Below are 22513 nucleotides of genomic sequence, written 5' to 3' on the forward strand. Positions count from 1 at the left end.
GGGCCGCCCTGAGGGTACAACCAGCACAGGGAACATGGCGGGCTGTACGCCCAGGTAGACAGCACTGCCGTGGTGACTTGCTGTCTTAGTGAAGCCACCCTCAGCCACCTCAAAGCAGAAAGACCACGGCTCCTGAGAAGAGCTGTTCCTTCATACCTACACACCTTGGCACTGAGGGGAAAAGCTGCCGGGGCGGGGGGGGGGGGGGGGGGGGGGGGGGGGGGGGCGTGGGAGTGAAAGAGGGATGAAAGGCAGAACTGAGGGAAAAGTCAGGCAGAACTGAGGGGAAAAAAAAGGGACAGAACCGAGGGAAACGAGCAGAGGGCAGCCGCAGCTGTGTGGCGGCGGCCGGAACGCGAGCAGCCGCCCTCCCGAGGCCGGGGGTCCCGCCGTGCGCGGGGGTTGCCTCAGGTCTCCTCGGGGGGCGCCGCCCGGAGCGGGGGAGCGGGGCGGGCGGGCGGCGCCAAATGCGCTCCTTGCCTGGGAAGTGCCTGAAAATGTGCGGCCGGGGCAGAGCTGGGGGGCCGGGGGAAGGGGAGGGCGCTCCCCGGCTCCCCTCCCACCCTCTCCGGATAAATGGGCCGCCGGGAGGCGGCGGGCGGGCGGGCGGCGGCAGCCTGTGGAGGAGCGAGGCCCGCCCGGCCCCGTCCCGCCCAGCGCTCCCTGCCGGCGGGGCCGCCCCGGGCTCCGCCGCCCGTAAACTGGCCGCATCCCCCGCGGGGCTGTGTCAGGGCTGGCGCGGGGGGATCGGGCTTTTCCTCCCTTCCCTGGGGACCCCCTGAGGGGCGGGCAGGGCGCGGGGGCCGGGTGGAGGGACAGCGGCGGGGGCAGCCCGGTCCGGCTGGTGCTGGCTCTGCCCCCACAGCAGGCTCGGCCCGGGCTCCGGCGGGCTGGTGGCCGCCATCGGGGCTCAGTGGGGCCCCCCCGGGCTCCTTTCCCCTCCCCTCCCTCCGCGGCGGGCGACGCTGGAGGATTTTCTCCCGCTGCGGCCCCCTCGCTGCCCCCCAGACATGGTAGGTCACCTACAGCTGCAAGGGATGGACGAGAGCCTGAAGGAGAAGAGCCGGGAAGGCTTGCTGGACAGCCCGGACTCGGGGCTGCCCCCCAGCCCCAGCCCCCCTTTCTACTCCCTCTCGCCCGGTGAGAGCCGAGCTGGGGGCAGCGGTGGTGCGGACCCCCCGGCCCCGGGGCACCGGCGAGAGGCCAAGGACGGCAAAGTGGTAAGAACCAAACCATGGGCGCTGGGCTCCATCCTCACCGGGCCCCGGGGGGGAGAGTGGCTGGCCCAGCCCCGGAGCAGGGGGCAGCAAGGAAGGGGCCTGTGCCCGCTGGGCTGGGGCACAACGGCTGCGTCCCCCTGGGTGCGCACCTGCCTGCGCTGGTGGATGAGGGTGTCCCGGGCGTTTGGTTACCCCGTCGTGGTGGCCGGTATCCTGTCATGGCTGCCAGTACCCGATTGTGGTGGCCAGTACCCTGTCATGTCTGCCATCCGGCGTTGGCACTGCTGCTGGTGTGCCCAGGCAGGGGGCTGGCCCAGTGCTGGCCAGGGCTTTTCTGATAAACTCACAGAAACGTTGGCAGTTTGGCTGGATAAACTCTTAATAATGGCACGGGAGTGAAGCCCAGGTCTGACCCAGCCACCACTGCCTACCTGAAGAACTGTTAATTGCTTCGCGGTGACGCTGTCCTGCCAGGTAGATACAGGTTGGAGCTGCATCCGTCTGGACCAAGGTCGGGGAGTCCAGCTGCCAGCCATCCTTAACACTCCGGCATCCCTCGTGTGTTTTGTCAGGAGCGTGGAGCCACATTTGCTGGAGCCCTGGCTGAAAGCAAGACAAAACTGTGGGTTAACCTGGGGCAGGGTACAGCCAGCTGCCTGGGGAGCTGGTAGGGAGACATGCTCTGAGGAAGGCTGTGTGCTGCTGCCCTTTGCTGGAGGAGCGTTTTGTGGCATGAGCCTGCATGAAAGGCTTGTGTGCCACATGGCTGAGCGGAGCAGGGTTAGTAGTTTGTAAACTCAGACAGCTGGCAGTAAGTGCTGTAGATTTTGGTTAGCCTGATGCAGTGCCAGTGGAGCAGTTGAGTGCAGAGTAGGATTGGGGTAGATTTATTACGACTATTATTCTGCTTTATTTTGTTTATTTCTATCCCTGAGCTATAAAAACTGTTTTTAAAACATGAAGTTCAGAGCATAAGCAGTGGTGGTGGAGGTTTTTAAAGGATGATGAAAGTTCTTCCCCAGGGATCTTTCAAAAAACTTTTTAACGTATATAAAAGACATTTGTAGGTGTATTCCACACAGTTAATTGGCTCCTATACAGGATAAAAACTGCAGCACAAATCTTTCCATGGAAAAAAATTATCTACCTATGGATCAGTGACAATTCAAACACTTCTTCCCAGTAGAGACCTTCTGCAGTGATTTTTCACACCCTCATTTACTTTATCATGTTCTAAGGCTATTTTAGCATATTATTGAAAACTGCCTCTTACTCCTGAACATGCCAAAACCTTCCCCATGAACAATGACTCCTTCTCACCAGACTATGGTGGGTAGGGTGAGGTGTTAATTATGAAAATCAAATCTCAAACCCTCAAATGCTGTGGTTCCAAATATGGAGCTTTACCTGCAGATGACTGGGAGTGTGTGCCACCTTGGTGGGACTGTTTGTGTACAAAGAGTTACCCACATGCCTCCGCTTTGGCAGAATCAAGCTGTTGCTATGTATTTGTAAAATAAAATATGGGAGGAAGATGAATGAAGGCTTACTGCACCAGAAAACAGCTGGGATGGAGGTGTCTGCAAAGCTCTCTAGAGGGGATATGACAGCCTCTGTTCCAGTAATATGACAGTTGGCCACCACTCCTCCCAAGGAAGCCCTTAGATACTGAAGATGAAAGAGCATGAGGAAAAAAATCCTATTTCAGCTCTTGGGCTGTTAGAGGACTGAGAGTTTTAGTGCCCGATGGAAGGGGGGTGGGGGGAGTTATTCCTGTGACTTGTGTAAGGCAAAATTAAGTTTTCCAGGTTTGTTGTTTGGTTTTTTTTTAAAACATTTTGATCATACATGAACGTGTTATGCATTTCTGAGGAATTAACACTGTAGATGTTTCCAAATGTTGTAATTGCATGGGTAGCCCTGGGCTGCTGTTGTTAGAGTATGGGTTTCATATATTGTGGATGTTTCCTTGCCCTTAGTAGGTACAGCAGGTTGCAGAGATCCTGACACTGAAACCAATTTGACTGTATTATTTGGAGTGGTGCAGGACTGTGCTCTTTAACTCTGTTTGGAATGCTGCAAAGTAATGAAGTAAATTGGAACTTTCACTCTATTGGACTGCGCAGAGAGTTTCACTTCTCATTTCCACCCTGCAAATACTGTACTTGCAGCTGTTACTAAGAAAGCAGGAAAAATAAGGAGAGCATTGCTTGTTTCATACTTCTAAATTTCAGTGTCTAATTAGCTTTAATCTTGCCATTTAACAAGGACTTGCAGATCTATGAGCAATTATGCAATCCATGAATGTGCTTCTGTTTAACTCTACTACTCTGCTGTTCATCAGAGCATGCAGAATTGGCAAATCAATAATTGCAGCTATTTGCACACCAAGGCATGCTTTTTTTTAATCGCCTGTTACATTGGTGTTTGTTTTGCTTATGAACGTGACAGAGCCAGGAATGCAGCCTGCACTCTTTGTGTTGTAATACTATAAAACCATATACATGCTAAGTCACTAACGGCCAAAATTCTAGTATGTACAGTTACAATAAATTGCTGTCAGGTGAAGAAAACAACATTCCAGATCTGTGGGAAGTATTTCATGCTATTCCTTGCTGCAGACCTATCAAAACCACCAGTCTGAACCTAGTTGTGTTCTTTTGCAGTCAGCTATTTTGCTCTAACTTAACAAATATGTTGAAGAATTTTTCTGCTCTAGGACAGCTCTTATACAGACTAAAATGTGATTGCGTGCCCTTATTGAAGACTTCCTTGTGTGTAAAATCTGTTCTCTCTCTGCTTTGTGTTATTAACTGTGACTCTGAAAAAGCAAACTCTCTTCTCTTTAATAAGCACAACTTTGTTTCAAAGACAATGCACCATTTATTCACATTTAACCAGCCAATTTGGCTACAGCTTTGGGATCCAAGAAAATAGGAAAGGCAATTTAGGGCCAGAGTCATAAATACCACAAGTTCAACACCATTTAGGGACTCTTTTTCTTTGCATTTTACTTGCAGTGCAGGAGAAACTGGCTTTTACGTCTTCAAATAAAATCCATGTAGGGAATTTGTCAATTGTTTTGTGCTTAAATGCAAATATCCTAATGAAAATAGAAGGTGACTTTTAATCACATTTCAGATTAAAAAGGCAGAACTAGGTAAATTGATTCTTAGAACCTGGTTTACTGAATCCTCTAGGCTTTGTGTGTAATGCTGGGCCAAAAGGAACATAAATGCAGTGAAATAGATCTCTGATAATATGTACAAAGAAACAGTTGCTGGAAGGGTACCTCAAAGTAGCCAAATCTGCTTAGTTTTCCCTGTTATTGTTGCCCTGAAATATAGTTTTAGGCTACAAGAACTGCTTTTGAGCTGTGCTGAAGTAAGCGCTTTGCATTCAATAGCGTAACTCCTAATGGATATTGGGGAGATTGGGATCATGTTTGTCTGCAGAACTATCAGTCATGCCTTCTTGAAGCAGCAGACTTCTTATCCCTTCCCAACACTGTTGCCACTGCAATGAATTCCGCCACTGCAGCAAGTTCCTTTTTACCTGAAGGACTCAAGTATTTGTGCATTCAACCTTCCTCACTGAACACTGACTTCTGTAGGACTATATCCCAGTGGATCAGCTGTCAGATGAATGCCCCTACATAGGGAATTTCTACTTATGTTCAGGAGTTGTGTTGGACAAGTGCTGTGCCAGAATCAGTCTTGTGTGGTGGAAGGAGATTCCAGCTTCATCTCAAGTGCAGAGGATACCTTGGCACAGCCTTCACAGGCGTAGTCCCAACAATGGGGTCCAGGTTGGCATGTGTGCCAACCCTATTGAATTTATGGCTGATATTAAAAAACCAACCAAACACTTTCCTGATATGCTACATTTTGAAGAGCTCTTGGGTCACAGAGCCAGCATCTCATCCTACACTGAAAGTGCTCCAGGAAGGAGGACCGTCTTGTGAGGAGGACAGGGTGGGGAACATGGCCATCAAAGGGTTTCCAGGCAATATATAACTTTCAGACCTGCCAAGATGTACAGTAAAAGCACATGTGAGAGAAAGGCCCAGCACCCCAACCTGAGCCAGCCTGCAGCCCACACACTAAGTGGGTGACATGACTCTCCAAGCCCGTGTGGGTCCCAGCAGCTCTGGGGAAAGCCCCAGGCTTGTGGGAAGTGAGGCACCCATCTGGCACAGCAGCAGGGCTTACCTCAGGGGCTGGCATTTGCAGCCCAGCATCCTGACCCACTTCTGAACTGCTCCCATAGGGTGGAATCCTGCAGGAATCCCCTGGCAGGGGTGGGCCGTGGTTTCAGTTTAACGCTGCATCTGCTCCTGGCACACACAAACCTCACCTGGCTGTCCCCTGTCCCTCAGCCCTGTCCAGTTCTGAACATGCACCCGCTCCTTTTCCTCCATGGTTCAACGCCAGCGGCAAAGGAGGGGGAGTGGGTCACTTCTGGGCAGATCTGAGGAACAGTCGTCGGGGTCTCATAATCTGCTCCGAAAACTGTGGCTGTATCTAGGGTGGTGTCTTCTAGGTGTTTAATTTCCGTTGTGTCCCTGAGCGATGCTGTGGACGATAAGCAAAGGAGCACCCATTTCCCACTTGGAAGAGAAAAGGGAGATAGGCAGGAAGGATATAATTCTTTGAAATAATAAAGCCCTGCTTTCTACCTGCAGTCTGCATTTACTGTTATCACCTCCAAATATAATCCCATCCAGCTCCAGTATAAATTGCTCGTAATGTGCAATACGTGAAGATATTGGGAAAATAAATGGTCTGTTAAACAAATACTGCTTATCAGCTAGAGCGGAGAATGTAGATGTGTGTCAAATAACTCAGCCAGATCTTTCATTACAGCTGTAAATAACAGCTGAGTAAAGTGACATTTTCATGGACCTGACATGTTACCATAGTGGGAAAAAGTGGTGAGAGATTTGCTTATGCCCTAGCTAAGTTAGGAGCTGGGAATTAGGGAAACCATCATGTTTGCAGCCCTGATGCTTGGAAAACTCTTTCCCCTTACAGTCCCTAGGGATATAATGCCACATCTTAGTGCCTTCCACATAATGACCGTAGCAAAAGGGGTCGGTCAGTTCTGCTCTTTGTGCTTTCTGGAGAAGGTTTTTTTGGGGGGTTATTTATTTCAAGTGACATCAATTTCCTTTCCTTTTTGTTGCTTTGCTGCCTGGAATTTGGAAGCTAAAGAACAGTTGGTGCATTTCAGGCTAGTTTCATGGCATTTTTTTCCTTATCGTTGTTCACTATTTGATAACTCTGCTTCCATTCTTGCAAAGTATCCCAATTACAAAGTATCTTAACAGAGCCCACTGACTCTAAATAACTGTTAGGGGTAAAATAACATTATTCTGCCCACTGTATTATTTTTGGTGTTGTTTGGAATTCTGCAATCTAAATACCCCTGGGAACCAGTCACTGAGATGGCACTCATATCAGGTACGAAGCAATGACATGGAGCTGAAGGTTGTGTGTCCTAAAGTGAGAGCCCCCCACAATATGCCACCGCAAAGGAAGTGCTGTTGGTTAGCTGTAGACTGAATTCTCTTCAGCAACCAATTTTATCTGTGTTTATCTATGTGCTACTTGAAAAAAGCAGAGTTTAGCAGCCCAGGCCATTACATGCCTGAAAGGCATCAGAGTTAAGACAGAGGGAAAAATGCAGCCAAGCAAGAAAGCACTTCAACTTTTTAATAATACTGTAACTCTTTGCTGGTTGAAACAAATTATGTGGTGGAAAGGAAATGAAAATGATAGCACATTTACTGCTTAATTTTCACCTTGGCTCTGTTCTGAGGTCCTAACATGCACATATGGGGCTTGCCTTTTAATCTTTCTAGTATCTTCCCTTTTACCTCCTCAGCCTTCCTGGACTACCAGACTCCTTTCCCTGTGTAGACATTACAGGGTTGTGGTGGCTTTTGCAGAGCTGCAACTGAGAAATAGCAGCACGGCTCCAGTTACTGGGGACAGATTAATCAGGTCCCAGCTGCAGCCTTCCAGCACAGTAACCCTAGGGTTTGTTCTTTGGACAGACAGACCTTGTCTGTGAATTACTTATGGACAGCCTGGTCTAAGGACACGTGGGTTTCTCTTCCTCACCACCAGTGACCCCCAGTAGTGTTGCAACAAACTCTGTTCACTGCCAGCCCATCTGTGGTGCAGGGCAATAATGAATCTCACCTTATTTGTGAAGTGCCTGGAGATCGCTGAGTGATTGCTAGAAATGAGCCAAGGATCATAATTTTCTCAAGGGAGCTCAGCAGTCCAGTGTTCCTCTTCTTTCAACCATTCCTGTGCAGAAGGAAAAAGAATTGAGTCAGTATTTTTTTTGACAGGCAGAACATTTTTGTTCTGTTTTTACCTTAAAACAGATTGGAAGGAGCTGGTGTCAAACTGTTGCCAAAAAGCCAGCTTTTGACATGTGCCAAGCATATAACATTTCAGCTCCAAAGACAAATCTTTTGGAAAGCTCATATCCCCTGTTCCTTACTTCCCAACTCCAGGTGAGATGCAGGAGCAGACATTTCAGAACATCACTGGAGGTAAAACAAAATGTCATCTGAAGTGCCTTCCAGTTGCTGCAGTGTAAAACCTCTTAATGACCCTTTCACTCTGTGCAAACGATTCAGTTGCTTGTTTGGTGAGCAGACTGCAGGGTCTTAGGATGATTTCTGTTTTCAGACTGCGCTTTGTAAGTTATTTACATCTTCCATGTGCAGACTTGCAGGTGACTTCAAGGTTTCTGACCTGCAGCAGCTCATGGTACTACTCGTGGTAGATAAGTGGGAATCTGTAATGGTCTCTTATGAGTGGTAGAAGTTCATGGCTTTGGCTTGCCAAGTCCATAATTGTTGGAGCTTTCTAAATGAATCAAGCCAAGCCTGCAGGTCTGAAGCTGGCAGTTGTTTACTGCATATGAAATGCATTAGGAAATGAATGCCTTTTGTCACCCTTCCCTTGCCCTGAGCAAGGTAAACTATAACCCACAATGGAAACAGTCTCATCACCACCACTCCATCCATAACTAACCTGGAGAAGACTTAATCCGGCTGTCACCAAATTCGGTGGCAACTTCTTGACTCTGATTGATTGTCATGCATGACAGAGCCTTGTTTCTCCATGCACACTGGTGGGGTTTCTGCAGCACATCCTTGTTTCCTGTGCCCTGCCACAGGACACATGATTTCCCTGCCATGGGACATGTGATTTCAACAGGCACCGTTTGCCTCTGTGCCCATGCTCTGACTGAGCAGCACCCTGGCACCCTGCACTGTGCAGCCTGTCCCCATACAAATGCTGGGGGCCAAATACCCCGGCCATGTTCCTGCTGGAACATTCCACAGGAAGGACCTCGCCTCCTGCATCCTCATCTCTAGGTATGTTTAGACCATGCTTAGTGTCAGCATATGTTAGCAAGAAGTGTGAAGATCTGCTTGCCTGGAGGCACTGAAAAAGCTTCTTTGAAACTGCTTCTTTAAAACTGCACTTTACAGATCCCCTTTCAAAATGGTTAAGAAATCTGGATTTCTCCTGCATTAATCTAGGCAAGAAGCTCGTGGCTACCATCCACCCAAGTTTGTCACTTGCATTCTAGCAAGCTAGTCTGGATCTGAAAAGCATCTTAATTCACAGCTGTTCCATATTACCCAATCTTCACTTGTCCCTGGCCAGTAAAGTAAAGAAGGTACTCGCATAGCCTAAACTCACAGTAAGACAACATTGGGGTGCCTATGCAGCTCAGACGAGTGCCTCCCAGCCTTTTTTCTGGTTATCTAAGTTTGCAATCAGTTTTGACAGCACAGCCTGAAAACATTGGTTGTTTAGAAGCTGGGACAGAAGAGCTTTCCCAATTCCCTTCTGCCTCTCCACTTTTTGGATGGTTGATACAGAGTGTGAAACTGTCTTTGGTGGCTGTGACCTGCTTTCCCCGATAGGGGAAACAGCAAACCACCAGCTTGCTGGTTACACTCAGAACTACTGCCCCTTCCCAGCCAAGGTGAGCACGGCAAAGGCTCCCCAAAGGCAGTTCATGAAGAGAGCAGGGTGTACGGAGCACTCCAGATGCACTTTCTTAGGCTGCCAGTCACACAAAAGAAGATGGAGCTGGGCATGGACGTGGGTGCATGCCCTCCGAAAAAAATCTGTGTGGTCCTGGAAGAGGCAGTGGTAGTTAAAGGCTTTCCTTTCAGAGCCTGTTGCAAACCTGCACCCTGTTCAGCAGCATTGTCTTCGGAATATAAAAGCCCAAACCACTTAAAAGTCAGCATTGTTTTGTGAGAGTCATGGTTCATGGTAAAAATAGGACATTCAAATATTTATCAGTTAAGAGGTATCATATCTTTAGGTCTGCTCTTCATGTTACAGGACAAGGCCCACCCTCCTGCCCTCTGCAAATCCAGTGTTTCATCTAGGAAGCTGGAAACACCTGCTGAGCTGAGCTTTTCAAAGGGAGGGTCAGAGGTGATAATTTTCTCATCTCACCTGCAAGCAGAGACCAGTTTGGGGCCTTTTGGACAAGACCTCCTCTTAAATGGGCCCAGTGTAAAAAGAGGGCAGGTTTTCAGCTGGAGTTTTGCCAATGTCAAGTATGGCCACAGGAGTATAAAGACAAAGAGAAGTCTCCTGAAGAAGGGACGTGTATCCCCAGCCTTTCTTCCTTCACCAGTTAAAGCAATGTGCATCTCCCTGCAGGTGAACCCCCAAAAGGCCACCTTGCCTGCTGTTTTCAGAGCCCATGAATGCATGTGCACGTGGTGTTGGACTCCTGCGCCCAAATGAACCTCTCCTCATGTACAAGATCTCTTTAGGAAGAGCTCTGGCCTTGTGCAGACTGTTAAAAGCTGGAAATCTGCACCCTTGTGAACTAAGGCATGTCTGATGTAAACAATTTCACATTTCAGAAGCAAAGAGCTTTATTTACGACCAGAAAGCCTGCCCTTTCCCTCCCCTGTGAAGAGTGTTGAAAGCAGTCCAAGAATGAACTTTGCCTTTTGGCTAGTGTTTGGTGGTGAGGGTGTCTATATATATGTATATATTTTTTTCCCCCCATACCTATGCAAATACTGTCTTTTTTTTTTACAATGGAACAGAAATATTAAATCAAAAAGAGGAGTTGGCCCTTTTACTTTACAGTTTAACGCAGTAGTAAACTGCAGGGATATTTCAGTGTGGAAAGGGTAAACAGCTTTGTGGCTTTGGGACACAGAATTGAAGGGCTTGGCAAATTCAGATGAAGCAATGACATTTTTTGCCTTAGCCTAAGGCAGAAAGCCCAAGCCACTAGAGAAAGTCAGACCTCGGCTAGTGGGATCTGATGCTGTTGAGTGGACTCATCAGAGCTTTGCCATTTAACACCAGCATGAAGGATAAACTGGCAAGCATTTGGGGACCTGTGTGTTGCACAGGGTAGGGCACAAGCTGCAATACCTCTTACCCAGCACTGCCATAGGAACCAGGTCACAGCTCCAGTGTTCTCTCCTCTATCACCCAACCAGAAGATGCTCAGCAAGGTAAAAAGGAGTAGCATGCAAAGAGCAAGCCAATACAAGAGCTGTGTCCTCAGCTACCATCAGTGGATTCTGTGAGTCCTGAGATGATCGTACCGATTTACACTGGTGAAATATGGCTGTGGTTCTAGCACATACAGCCTACTCATGGTGGAAGGCAGAAAAACTCCATGAACTTTTCAGCCATCTGGACACCTCTCAACCCTGCACAGAGACTGCTAGCCATCTCCTTTAAAGAGATCCTGTGTCCCCGTCTGTCATACTGCTGACAGAAAAGTGGTAGCAGGGACCAAAACCTGCAATGATATTTTTCCAGGAGGGCAGGATTAGGCTTAATTAGCTGCTGGGCTTGGTCCAGACACCAAACACAGGATCCCTATATTTGGGAACTGATATTTAAGAGCACTCCAGTATAGACAAGTAGGATTACTCATTTTTGTGGTGGGCAGAGGAGCCTAGGCTGGACTGTGACAATTTGTCAGAGTAACTTCAGGGTGTAATTAGTCTTAAAAGTCCAGGTTTCAGTGTCATGAATTGGAGCAGTTCCATTCATTGAAAAGTCCTGGCTTGAAGCTGGTTTCCTGCACTGCAGAGGCCGCAAGATGCCCCAGCGTCTCACCCCACACTCAGCCGTGCACGGTTAACTGCAGTGTCCCTTGGAGCATGACACCGTTTTTGGCACAGAGACTTCAGCAAGTCTACCACTTGCCACGCTAGATCGTTTCAAGGGATACATTATTTTCAGCATATATATATATGTATATAAATACATACACACCTCACCTCAGTAGATGAACATCCTTTAAGTCAGCAGACAGGCCCTATCTGTGTTACATCAGACTTGGAGCACTTCACCATGCTGGTGCACTTGGCGTTGTTGTAAGACTTGTTTATTCATAACAGTGAAGGCAACATCAGGACTAAAGAAAACCGACAAACAATTACAATTCTTATGAGATACAAGAAAGGAAGAAGGAAAGGAAGGGCTGAATTTCAACGGACAGATCCTGCAGCATGGAACACCGGAGATGTGGGCAGAGCTGCTTACCTGGGAGATGTGCTGCGCAGAGGGCAGTCAGTGGTGGTGGTGGTGGGTGGAGGGCAGCATCAGCCCTGGGAGCTGGAAGTCAGCCTGAATATTGACACAGCCACGAGTGGCAGATCAGAAAGTCAGGGCATCTTAATTACAAGGCCTGAGCAAGGCTTCTCTGCGTGAGGATGGGGGTTAATGGCCCTGTTCTTTGCCAGCCACCTCAAGGCTGTTTTTTGGCAAATTGACAATGGTGCTCCCCTTTCAGCGTGGAGAACAGTGCCTTCCTCCGTGCCATCAACACTCCGCTAGCCTGGGGCCCTGCTACAAACCTGGAAGAGACAGGGACTGCAAAGGAGGAGCTGAGTGATGCTGAGAGTGCAAGCAAGGCGAGCTTAGCTTGCATGAAACAAAGTTGGTTCTGATGCTGCTGCCACAGTCACCTGTCCTCATTGCCAAAGAGCCTGTCACTTGCAGTGTACCCACAGGATTCCGGGGAGATGGAGTTCAGCAGGGTTGAAGGCACTGGTGTCTCCTGCCAGCACTGAACACGTTGCTGCTGGCTGCTCATCTGCTAGCCACAGCACATTATGAACTGTGCCAGCCTCAGCTGTTGTGCCCCAACACTTGCTGTGCTCTTCTTCCCTGCAGATGCCTTACCTGCTCCTGAACCCGTCCATGCCAGAGATGAGGCCTCGAATGCATCCTGTGTTTTTTGGAGAAAGCATTGAGGTCAGCCCTGAGCCTGTGCAGGAAATCAGGTACAGATGGGACTGGGTGGGTGGGTGAGTGGGGATTTCTGTCTTTTTTCTGGTGCTTTTCCTTCTGCAAAAAATTAAAATGTGTTACAAATGGGGATCATGGTTATTTTGATGGGAAGGGAGGTACAGGTGGGAGAGTAATACCTGAATGAAAGACACTGACAGCAGCAGAGACGGAGGGGTGGAGGCAAGAGATGGAGGGAGGTCCTAAGAGGTCCCAAGGCTTTCTCCTTCTAAGGCCAACTCAAATCCAAGGCTATGAGAGAAAACCATTACCACCTGTAGGCTTGATGGCCTCCACCAAGTAACCTGATGATCTTCATCCTGTTCCCTACTGACTTATATCCTCAGAAGCAGCAACACCCTTGTAATTGGCACCTGTTTTTGTTAGCCCTTGCAGCAGAGAAACCCAACATGAGACCAGACCACAGAGACAGAATGAGGTCCTCAGGAGATGGTCCCTTAAAGCAGCGATGGAGGTGTTCTGGCCTCTTGTGGGGCTGGTGCTGCTGATGGATAAATGGTCTTGTCTCTTCTTTGCTTTTTTACTGGTGTGGAATGCACTGTGCAAACAGCATGGAGCAGTTCCACACAGCTTGGGGCAGGGTTGGTGGGAGGACTGTAAACCCAATTCCCACCCCCCACAACCTATGCAAACGTCTCTCTGGAAATGTACCCCAGTAAATCTCTGCTTGCTGAGGAACTGCCAGCGGGCATGTTTTTATGGTGATTACATCGGCGTCTTGTTTTATGTGTGCTGAATGACTTGCTTACACCCTAGCTGTGCAAAATACATTACGGCAGCTCAGATTACATGCAGTGCACAATCAGTCAACCCCCCTCAGGCTGGAGGTAATGACAAGCACACACCCAGCTTTTAATCTTTTTTATAGGGAGCTGCACATTCCTTGGCTGCTGATTGCCGGAGGAATGAACGTTTGGGGAGTGGGGAAAACAAGTGAAAGTCCTGCTGCTCCCCATGGCCAGGGATTCTAGGAAAAGCCCTCTACGTGGTCTGGTGTCCATATATCCCTTCTGGATGCCTACAGGAAATGGGCAGGGCAGTGACATCCCACATTTTGTAGGTTCTTCATCTGCAGCTTTTGACATGACCAATTCCTTTGAGACCAGTGGCTGGGATGTTGGACAGCCATAGCCCACAGCATCCCTTCACTTTACCTGCTATTTAACCATTGCTTGGGTTTTCTGTAGGCCCCAACAAGTAACCTTCACCCCTCGTCTCCCAGCACTCTGATTTTAGCTAGGTGAGCTTTGTGCTCTGATGGCAAGGCAATATAAAGAAAAAAAGACAAACGTAGCTTTGACAGCTCAACAAGTAACAATTACACCATGTTTCTGTCATCTATGAAAACTGTATTTATGGCATTGTTTTCCTGCCAGGCTAGAGCTTGCATGGACGACAGGGCCTGTGAAAGCAGCAGCAGGCATGCTGTGTTAAGTAGGCATCCCCTGACCCCAGTGTGGCATCCCATGGCCGTGGCCCACCAGCCACATCTGTGCAGCCCAGTTACTGGGGCAGTGACCCCCCCAAGACTAGCACTAGCAGTAGGGAGTGTGGTGAGACCATGAGTCAGTGATGAGGAGACCTTCGTTTCGCAGGAGCCCTCAGCATTTCAAGTTGATGCTGCATAGTTGCGCTTATTGAAAATGCTCAGGAAAATGGTGGATCAGGAATTTTCCAGGGATTTCAAGCCTTTCCTGCACAGTCCATGGATGCATGTCCAGTCCTCAGCCTCTGACCTATGCCAGCTGAAGGGTTTCACTATCTCTTGATGATTTGCTATGCTAGCAGGGTGTTTGCCTCCAGTGTAGCCCTCAAGGTTGAGCTGAGGCCCCAGTGATGCTCCCGGAAGAAACCAGAGGAAGAAATGGGTTGCTTGGAGCCTCTGCAACAAGGTTTTTTCTACCCAGGCATGAGCAGGCAGGCCTGGTCCTCTGTGCACATGCCCTGGTGAAATGCTGAGATGGATTCACAGCAAGGTGGGGTTCCACCAATATTCACCAGCAGGAAGGAGTCCTCTTGGCCCTCTGTTTTGGGTTGTAGGGTTGGCAGCTGCCCTGGCCGATTTCTGTGCGGTGAGAGGTCATAAACGTTGCCAGCTCCGAAGGGTTAGAGAAGAGTCCTGCCTGTCTTCTCTCCTTTGCTCCCTGGGCTGTGTTCCTGATACCTTGCTGTCCTTTGTAGGTGCAATTCCGAGGTGAAGTACGACTCTGAGAAGCATTATCGGGATGACATCTTCTACGGCCCCATTCCTACTGTCACTGCCTACAGTGAGACAGTCATTGCTGCTCCCAATTGCACCTGGCGGAACTACAAGTCCCAGCTGATCTTTGAGCCCCGCCAGAAGCCGCTGAGGTTTCAGAGCACGACCATCATTTTTCCTAAGCGTGCCAAGAACATTTACCGGACCACCCTCAACTACAGCTTGGGTTGTGCCAAGCGTTGGTTTGCTTCCAGTGTGCAGCTGGAACTCTGCGAGGAAACCAGCCCGTGCGTCATCTACAGTGAGACCCTCTGATCCGCCCTGCCGCTGGCAACCTTGTGACCTCAAGGAGGCTGTGGCCTTTGCTGTCTCTGGCTGGGTCTTCATTGATGGCAACTGAATATTAATGGCTGGAGAACACGTTGTCTTGGGTGAGGCTGAACTGGCTGGGAGGAGGCTTGCAGGGCACGGGATGGTTTTGATCAGTGAGAGGCTGGCTTGTATTTTGCGACGTTCCTGACATTCATGATCTGGATTTTATTTTTGGGTTTTTTCCAAGCATATCTATTTTTGACTTGTGTTTAGATGAAATCAAGATGACAAAGGACCCTACTACCCATACCAGAGTGCTGCCTTGTGAGCTCTATAGGTCTCGCCTAGGACATAGGTGAGACTCACTGTAACCTTCAGAGTTATTTTGATCTTTGCAAAGGGAAGACCAACTGCAGAGTCAGCGTCCAGTCTGCCCAGCACACACCAAGCCAGGTTTAGAATTCAAGTACAGAGGAGGCAGTTATTTGTATCAATACATCGCAGCTTGCTCCAACTGCTCATCTGGGAGATAGCTGCAGTATTACACCACTGCAGTAACCTTACTGGGAGGAGAGGGGACTGCCACCAAGAAAAAGAGGAGGAACACAAGCACATGGTGCTCTTGCTAGCAGCTAGATGTTTATCTACCATAGCAAGGCACAGCACAACCAGGAGATGGGAGAAAGGCCGACCCTGACACATGGCCACCTGTTCTGTGAGCCCAGCCAAGAGTCTGCAGGGGAGACTGAGGAACCTGAATAGCTGAAGGGCTATTTTCTAAAAGTGCCCGAGTGATTTAGGAGCCCAGTGCTCTTTTTCAAAAGTACTGTCAGTCCAAGTGCGCCATGCTGTTCGTTGTCTCGAACACCCCATTTATAGGGATCTTTACGCACTTGCAGCCCTTTTGAGTTTCAGGGTAGGGCTGTATTGCAGAGAGGAGTGCAGACAGGGAGATGATATCTATCTTCAAAGAAGCCAGAGCAGGGTTAACTCATGAGCAAGGATGCTCACCCTCTCAATAGTTTCCATACCTGTGGCGTGCACAGCTTCACTGACTGTGGAGGAGCAGCCAAACTTTCTCAGCGTAGAGCTTGAAGGATTGAAGAGCCCAAATCCATCCAGGTTTTCCTTAATCAGCCAGGCTGTAGCAAGTCAACAGGCACTTCACAAAGAGCTGAGCTGTCTCTGCAAAAGGATCAAGAAACACTGAGAGAGCAGGAGTCACTACAGCCATCCTAAGATAAACCATTCCCCACTGGTGAATCACATCTCCCAGAATCTCTTGACTCTGGTAGCTCACTGAAAATCTGCAAGAGCCTGGATTCCCACAAACCTATAACCTTTGAAAATAGCATGGAACTGTCTCAAAAAATCTTACCAAGATTTTTTGCATGCTGCTCGGAAGAGTCCAGACTTAGAAAATAACCACACAGCTCCAGAAATCAGTTTCCAGCTTTCCCTCTTCTAAACTTTCCATTTTGTTCCTGACTTGCTGCGAGTCTGATCGAGTTATTTCAGAACACAACTGAGCAGCCAAGTCAGAAAACCTATTAACAATGTCAACAAGACAGAGCTGATTGCCCAGAACAGTTGACGCACAAACCCACAGAGATTAAAAAAAATAATCTGAAAAACTTAAAAAAAATTAAAAAATTAAATAATGACTTACAAAGATACTTTTTCCATCAGTTTCAAAAGGCAATTGGTAAATGTGACCAGAACCATGACCTTTATGAAACAGAGTTCTCTTGTTTAAAATGAAGCACATTTTTTCCACCAGAGGTAAATATAAGGTCTTTCTATACAAACTTAAATCCTGACAGCTGAAGCATCATTAGTATTGAAAGATGTGGGCTATGGCAGCGATGAACTCTGCCTCTCTATTTGGGAGTTAGGACTTGGTAGGGAGAAATCTCTCAAAGGATTTCCAAGGCTTCCACCTACTGTTGAATTCTTTTCAGCAACACAGATACAAGGATTATATTTGTTATCGGTCAGATTTTGCTGTCACTGACTGTCAGCATCAAAGCCTGGAAAAGTAGCATTTGCCTCCAAAGGGACGATGATGCCTGAAGCAACCCTTCTTCCCAGAGCTCCTGCAAGCATGAGTGTTGCAGAATTAGCTTAGGCAGCAGGGCAGTTGAAGTGAGGATAAATGTATCCCAGTGCAACGTGAGCTGGCGATGCACTTACTTGCTAGCACATATTGGGGCCTATCCTGTTTCGCCAAGTGCTGGTGAGCGAGTCTTGTGACCAGTGGAAATTCTCATCTGCCTTCCTGGGTACATCCTAAAGGCTTGGAGGGCTCTTTCCATGCACCTGTGAGAGCCTGTAGCAAAGCGGGGAGGTTTCCAAGCTGAGCACCAGTGTAATCCAGGTTCAAAAGCAGGGCCAATATTCATGCCCAGGAGATTCCTGCATGATGACAGATCAGATTGCAGGCATCTCCACTGAGCAAGCATGGAGGCAGGCTGACCTCAACGCCAAAGGGATGCCAGAGACTCCATATTGTGACCATACATCAGGCTTTTCTCCTGTTAACAGTTGGATTATCCCCCTGCTCCAAGCACAAAATCGAATTTTGATCTTGCTGGTACTTGACCAGGACAGGTTTTCACCAGGAAATCTCCTTATTATGGCCAGCTGCAGGCTTCTGCCTGCTTTAGTCTGCTGTTAGTTCTACTTCATAAACATTGGCTGCGACAGAAAAAAAAGAATTCAAAGAAAGATGAAAAACTAGTGGGCAAATACAAATCTTGTGGAGAGACCTGAAGCACAGCCTGGTCTGTCACCAGGCAGGGACAGGGGCTGCTAAGGCAAAGTCTCACAGGTGGATGGTAGGGTGCAATGGAGGGCTGCATCCCTGGCGCAGCAGGGTCTACACACATCCAGGCCAGGCCTCTCTGAAGCTTTTTGTTTTCTTTTCTTTGCAAATAGATAAGAAATGACCTAACATGCTCCTGCTCCTTTAAGCTTCAGCAGTTTTTCTGGTTTTACCATGTCAGGAAAAAAAGACACAGAGTAGCTTGGGTTTCTAGGCTGCTGAACATGCTTTGAGCTCTGGAGCCATGGACAGGCCATGGTGGGCTACCACCCTGGACCACATCCAAACTATGACATTGCCAAGTATCTGAGACCTGTAGAACATTTTGAAAAATACCTTCTTATATGGCGTCTCCCATGGGCCCATCACAGGCTGCTTTTCTTCTCAGAGAAAGCTGGAATTGGAACGGGACTTTGTTTTTCCTGAGGACAAGAAAACCACAGAGGGTCAAGCCTTCACCCTTGCCTGGTTGCAGATCCCACCTTCCCCACCCACCCTCTGCCCCTATTGCTCCTATCCCTGTGGCTGGGTTAGGTGGTGGTAGAAGAGCAAAAGTTCATGTTGCTCATGACTGGGAAAAGTGATGACTTTTTTTCTTTTGCTTAAACACCAGAAACTGACTTTTGTGTGTGTGTTGCCAATTAAGAATCACACCAAGCAGCCAAGACGTGTCTTACCTGTTGCTGTGTCTGTACATCTAAAAGGAACAGTTAGTCCCACTAGAGATGTGTTTTTCTTTTAAGTGGAGCATTATTAATCTCAGCCAACAGATCTTTGTTCATGTATATTTTCTCGAAGATACAAATGATAAATTTATAGTATGGAAATGCTGCGTACAAAGGTGAGTTTCCTCAAGCAGCTGGGACCGTAGCTACATGCTTCCTCCCGAGGAATCTAATGTGGCTGATGCCCACAGTCCTATAAGCCTGATGGGTGAAGTCAGACTGCCTTTAAGAATTATTTTCCGTCAATAGTTATTTTTGAGATCAGAAACTTTCCCAGAATGTGTCTGTTTTTCGGATGGGGGGGGGGGGGGAAGGTTGTTTTTTTCAATATGGAAAATCACTGTCTCAAAGGTGCGGTGTCTGCCCTTCATCCTCTTCATTCCTGTGATTGTTTCACCCCTGAATGCAACAGAGCATGCTTGTGTCTGGTCTGCCTGTGTTGCTGTCATTGCATTTGGGGCCAAAAGGAGGGAACCCTAACTAAATACTGAACTTTCAGAATCTGCAGAATACTTTGCACAAACCACAGAGAACAACTTTGACCAAAACAGTTTACTGCTTCTTTTGTCTTTAATCTTTTTTTTTTTTCCTTTTTCTTTCTTTTTTTCTTTCTCTTTTTTTCTCCTAAGCCAGCTCTACTTGTCTCAATGTGAAATACAGATTCGCACCCTAGGTGCATACTTTCTGGGAATGATGAAACGAGGTTTGGGTGTTGATAGCAGTGTTTGAGTGAGCTGCTGGTCAGAGAAATGAATGCTATTTACTATTTATGTTGAGTGTGTCTTTAAAAAAATGGGAAAGGTCACTAGAAGGCTAATGAGCAAAGGACTTTGTAGAACAAACTGAAGACTAAAGACTGCGTGAATCTGGTTTAGAGGCAAATGGTTCTCTGGGTGATCATTGTGAGCTAGGATATTTAGCCATTTTAGTTTTAACCTGCCTTTTTTCTGTAGGGAATGGCATCCTTGCCTGCCTTAGAGCTGAAACAAGATCGGATCCATCATCTGTCACAGTCATTCAGTCCCACTGAAGTCTGTGAGCATCAGTGTTCCCCAGGCTTGCGGGAACTGTGTGTATCAAGCACACATGCACAGAGCTGTGTCTCTGTGGAGGTGGGGGAACACACTATAGGGAATGATGGATCTTGTGGGATACTCACATTTCTACGGCCTTATAAACTCAGCTCCCTGAGGATCACCTCATCACTCACAAATTGATCTGTTCTGAACATCTCCCCTAAAGCTCTCCTATAACTATTGTATTTTATAAGTCTTGGGAGGCACTAATTCTTTTTCAGGTACTGTAATGGCCATCAAAATGAGCAAAGTATCCTACCATGTGAATTGTGACCTGAAGATGGGGTTGAAAGGTGTTTGAAGGTTAGAGAAGGAAAAAGAGAACTTTTAACTGGTGGAAATGCATAAGGATGTGTCATATTTTTATTTTTGTAAGTCTGATTCTCTAAGTGCTTGTAAAGTACTTTACTGTTGTATATGTGGTGATGCAGTAGTTCACAATATCCTTTTATTTTTATATATTCCCCCCTCCACAATAATCCCTTTCTGTTCAACTCATAGAGAGTAATTTAAGAAGACAAAATTTATATATCATAATAAAATGCTCAAACTATCATGCTGATGTATCCAGAATTTCCTCCCCCTTCCTTATCCATGTACTTGGTGCTTAATGCCCCTTTCCCATCCAGAGGGAATGTTTTTGGCGTGTCCCTCTCACCTGTGGGTTTCACCCCAGCTCCCCATGGTTGGGAGGCTGTGGTCTCAGGCAGTCAGTGCTGTGATGTGTAAAACCTGCTCTATCATATATGCCCAGGAAGAGTTGAAAAGCAGAGGGCACAAAACTCATGCTTCTTGCAGAAGCAGTTTTACCTTTCAAAATGTCACTGGTCAGCAGTTTTACCATTTCTTCACTTGAAATTTCCCTTTTCCTGCTTGATCTTGTTCTACCCAGCTATGAAGCCTGGTGTTCAATCTAGATAATTCCTCTCACAGCTTTTCTATGGCCTTCAAGAGGAGGAAGAACCACCATAACACTCATTTCATATCCAGCTATCCATGTCCTAGTACAGTATCAGGACCCCTGCTACGTCCTGGCTTTCCAGATCATGAAGGCAGATGGGTTGCATCAGAGCTAAACCCCTGTCTGGCCATGAAGTGCGTATTAAAGCCATTGCTGTAAATGCCTCAGGCTCACCAGCCAGCTATTAGTAGGGCGCTCAGCTGTCTTCCAAGACCTAAGATGTCTGCAGGGAGAATCTGACACTAATCCTTATGGAAAAATCACATTGGATTTATAGGGATGAAGTCAATAGGCTTGGACGAAAACGGCTGTTAAACTCTAAGGGATGGAAAGGAGGAAAGGCATGTTAGGCAAGAGGCTTGCTTCAGGTGCACGGGAAGTGCCCATGTCCTCATCCCAGGCTTTTTGACACAAATCACAGCTGAACTGCTCCTAGAATGAAGAATGGAAGACATGCTTATGCTCAAGCACCTGAGGAAACACAGCTTGGAGAAGGCAGGGCATGTACAAGACTGGGCGAGTTCAATGGTTGAAACCCAAATGCCAGATGAAGGACATGTGCATCCACTCCTGTTATTTAAATAAAACCAAAAAATGTGAATGCCGTCCAATGAAGATTCCTGAGGTGGCAGCTAAATCCTCAGCAGCAAAAGCAGTATTAGATGCAGGATATGTGTTTTGGCAAGTGTGCTTAGATGAGCTAACCCCTAAGCTAGTGGCTTTTACTGTGCTATTTGAATGTTGTAAATTTAAGCAGATGATGCTTGGTATTAGTTTTGCTCCTGGGATATTTCAGAGAGTAATTGCACATATCTCTGAGGGATTACAAGGTGCTGAAGTTATAATGGATGGACTTCGAATTTAGACTAGACGCCTTTATGAACAGAAGGAAAGGTTTAGGGTGGTTTTACAGACAGCAAGTATACTAAGTGTAAAATGCTAAAAGCCTCACCTAAAAGAAGTTGCTGATAATGGGCAGCTACAAATTAAATGATAAACCTCCACATGCTGGGATCCCCATTCTACTCAAGAAAGCAGAGCTGTAAGGGAACAATAGATGCCTTCATCAAATTTGATTCCATAGCTATGTACAATCAACAAACAGTGGAGAAATTAGCCAGGGAAGAACCTTACCTGATGCTGGAGTGGTAAAACCTTCCCGCTGCTGCCAAGCCTTCAGCTTGGAACTACCACATGCAAGAACTTGGGCTTGGTCTCTGTTCCTTGTGCTCAGCAGATGGCAATGTCACAGCCTGGACCTGAAGAAGTGTCTTTGGAAGATCTGGGCAATGCTAAGCAGTAGGGAAGTCGTATTATCCTCAGAAAAGTTGTGATGCTGTGCCCATGCGGAGGAGCCACCAGCAGCATGGCTATATCATGGCCACCTGCACAAACTGTGTCTCCTCTGGCACAGGACACTGAATTGTCACTCAGGCCATCTCTGTGGGGAGCAGACATGGGATGGGAGTCTGTCCCAGCAGATACGCCTCAAGGTCCCTCTGTCCCCCAAGCAGCTGATTCTGTGGCTTCACAGCTACTTCCCAGAGCAGCCATCCCAGGATGACTGAACCCACCTGAGATGCTCTAGATGCAGCTCTGCGACTTCATCTTGTCCTGTGATGCAGGTTCAGTGCCTCAGGGGGCACCTTAGCTTCAGTAGCTGAGACTCCAGGGTGGTGCATGGACCTCTGGATGCTTGGTCTGGTGGTGATGGTGGCTGGCACTCCTGACTGCTCTCTGCAGTGTCTGCCCCGCTGTGGTAAGGAGTGTATCTAGTGCTGATGTTCAGCTCATTGCTCAGGGGAGTGATTCCCACTGCAGATGCAGCCTCTGCGGTTACCCCATGG

The 22513-nt window shown here is 47.7% G+C and overlaps 1 protein-coding gene across 1 annotated transcript; it reads left to right on the top strand.

Moving 5' to 3' along the window:
- The first annotated feature begins 803 nt into the window (after positions 1 to 803).
- RFLNA (refilin A) lies at positions 804 to 16725 on the top strand. Its single transcript, XM_040611101.1, has 3 exons — positions 804 to 1220; positions 12434 to 12543; positions 14750 to 16725. The coding sequence occupies exons 1-3, from the start codon at positions 1011 to 1013 to the stop codon at positions 15081 to 15083; spliced, it is 654 nt and encodes a 217-aa protein (XP_040467035.1). The 5' UTR covers positions 804 to 1010; the 3' UTR covers positions 15084 to 16725.
- Positions 16726 to 22513: the final 5788 nt, after the last annotated feature.

Source organism: Falco naumanni, chromosome 1, assembly GCF_017639655.2.
Source record: "Falco naumanni isolate bFalNau1 chromosome 1, bFalNau1.pat, whole genome shotgun sequence".
Lineage (NCBI taxonomy): Eukaryota > Metazoa > Chordata > Aves > Falconiformes > Falconidae > Falco > Falco naumanni.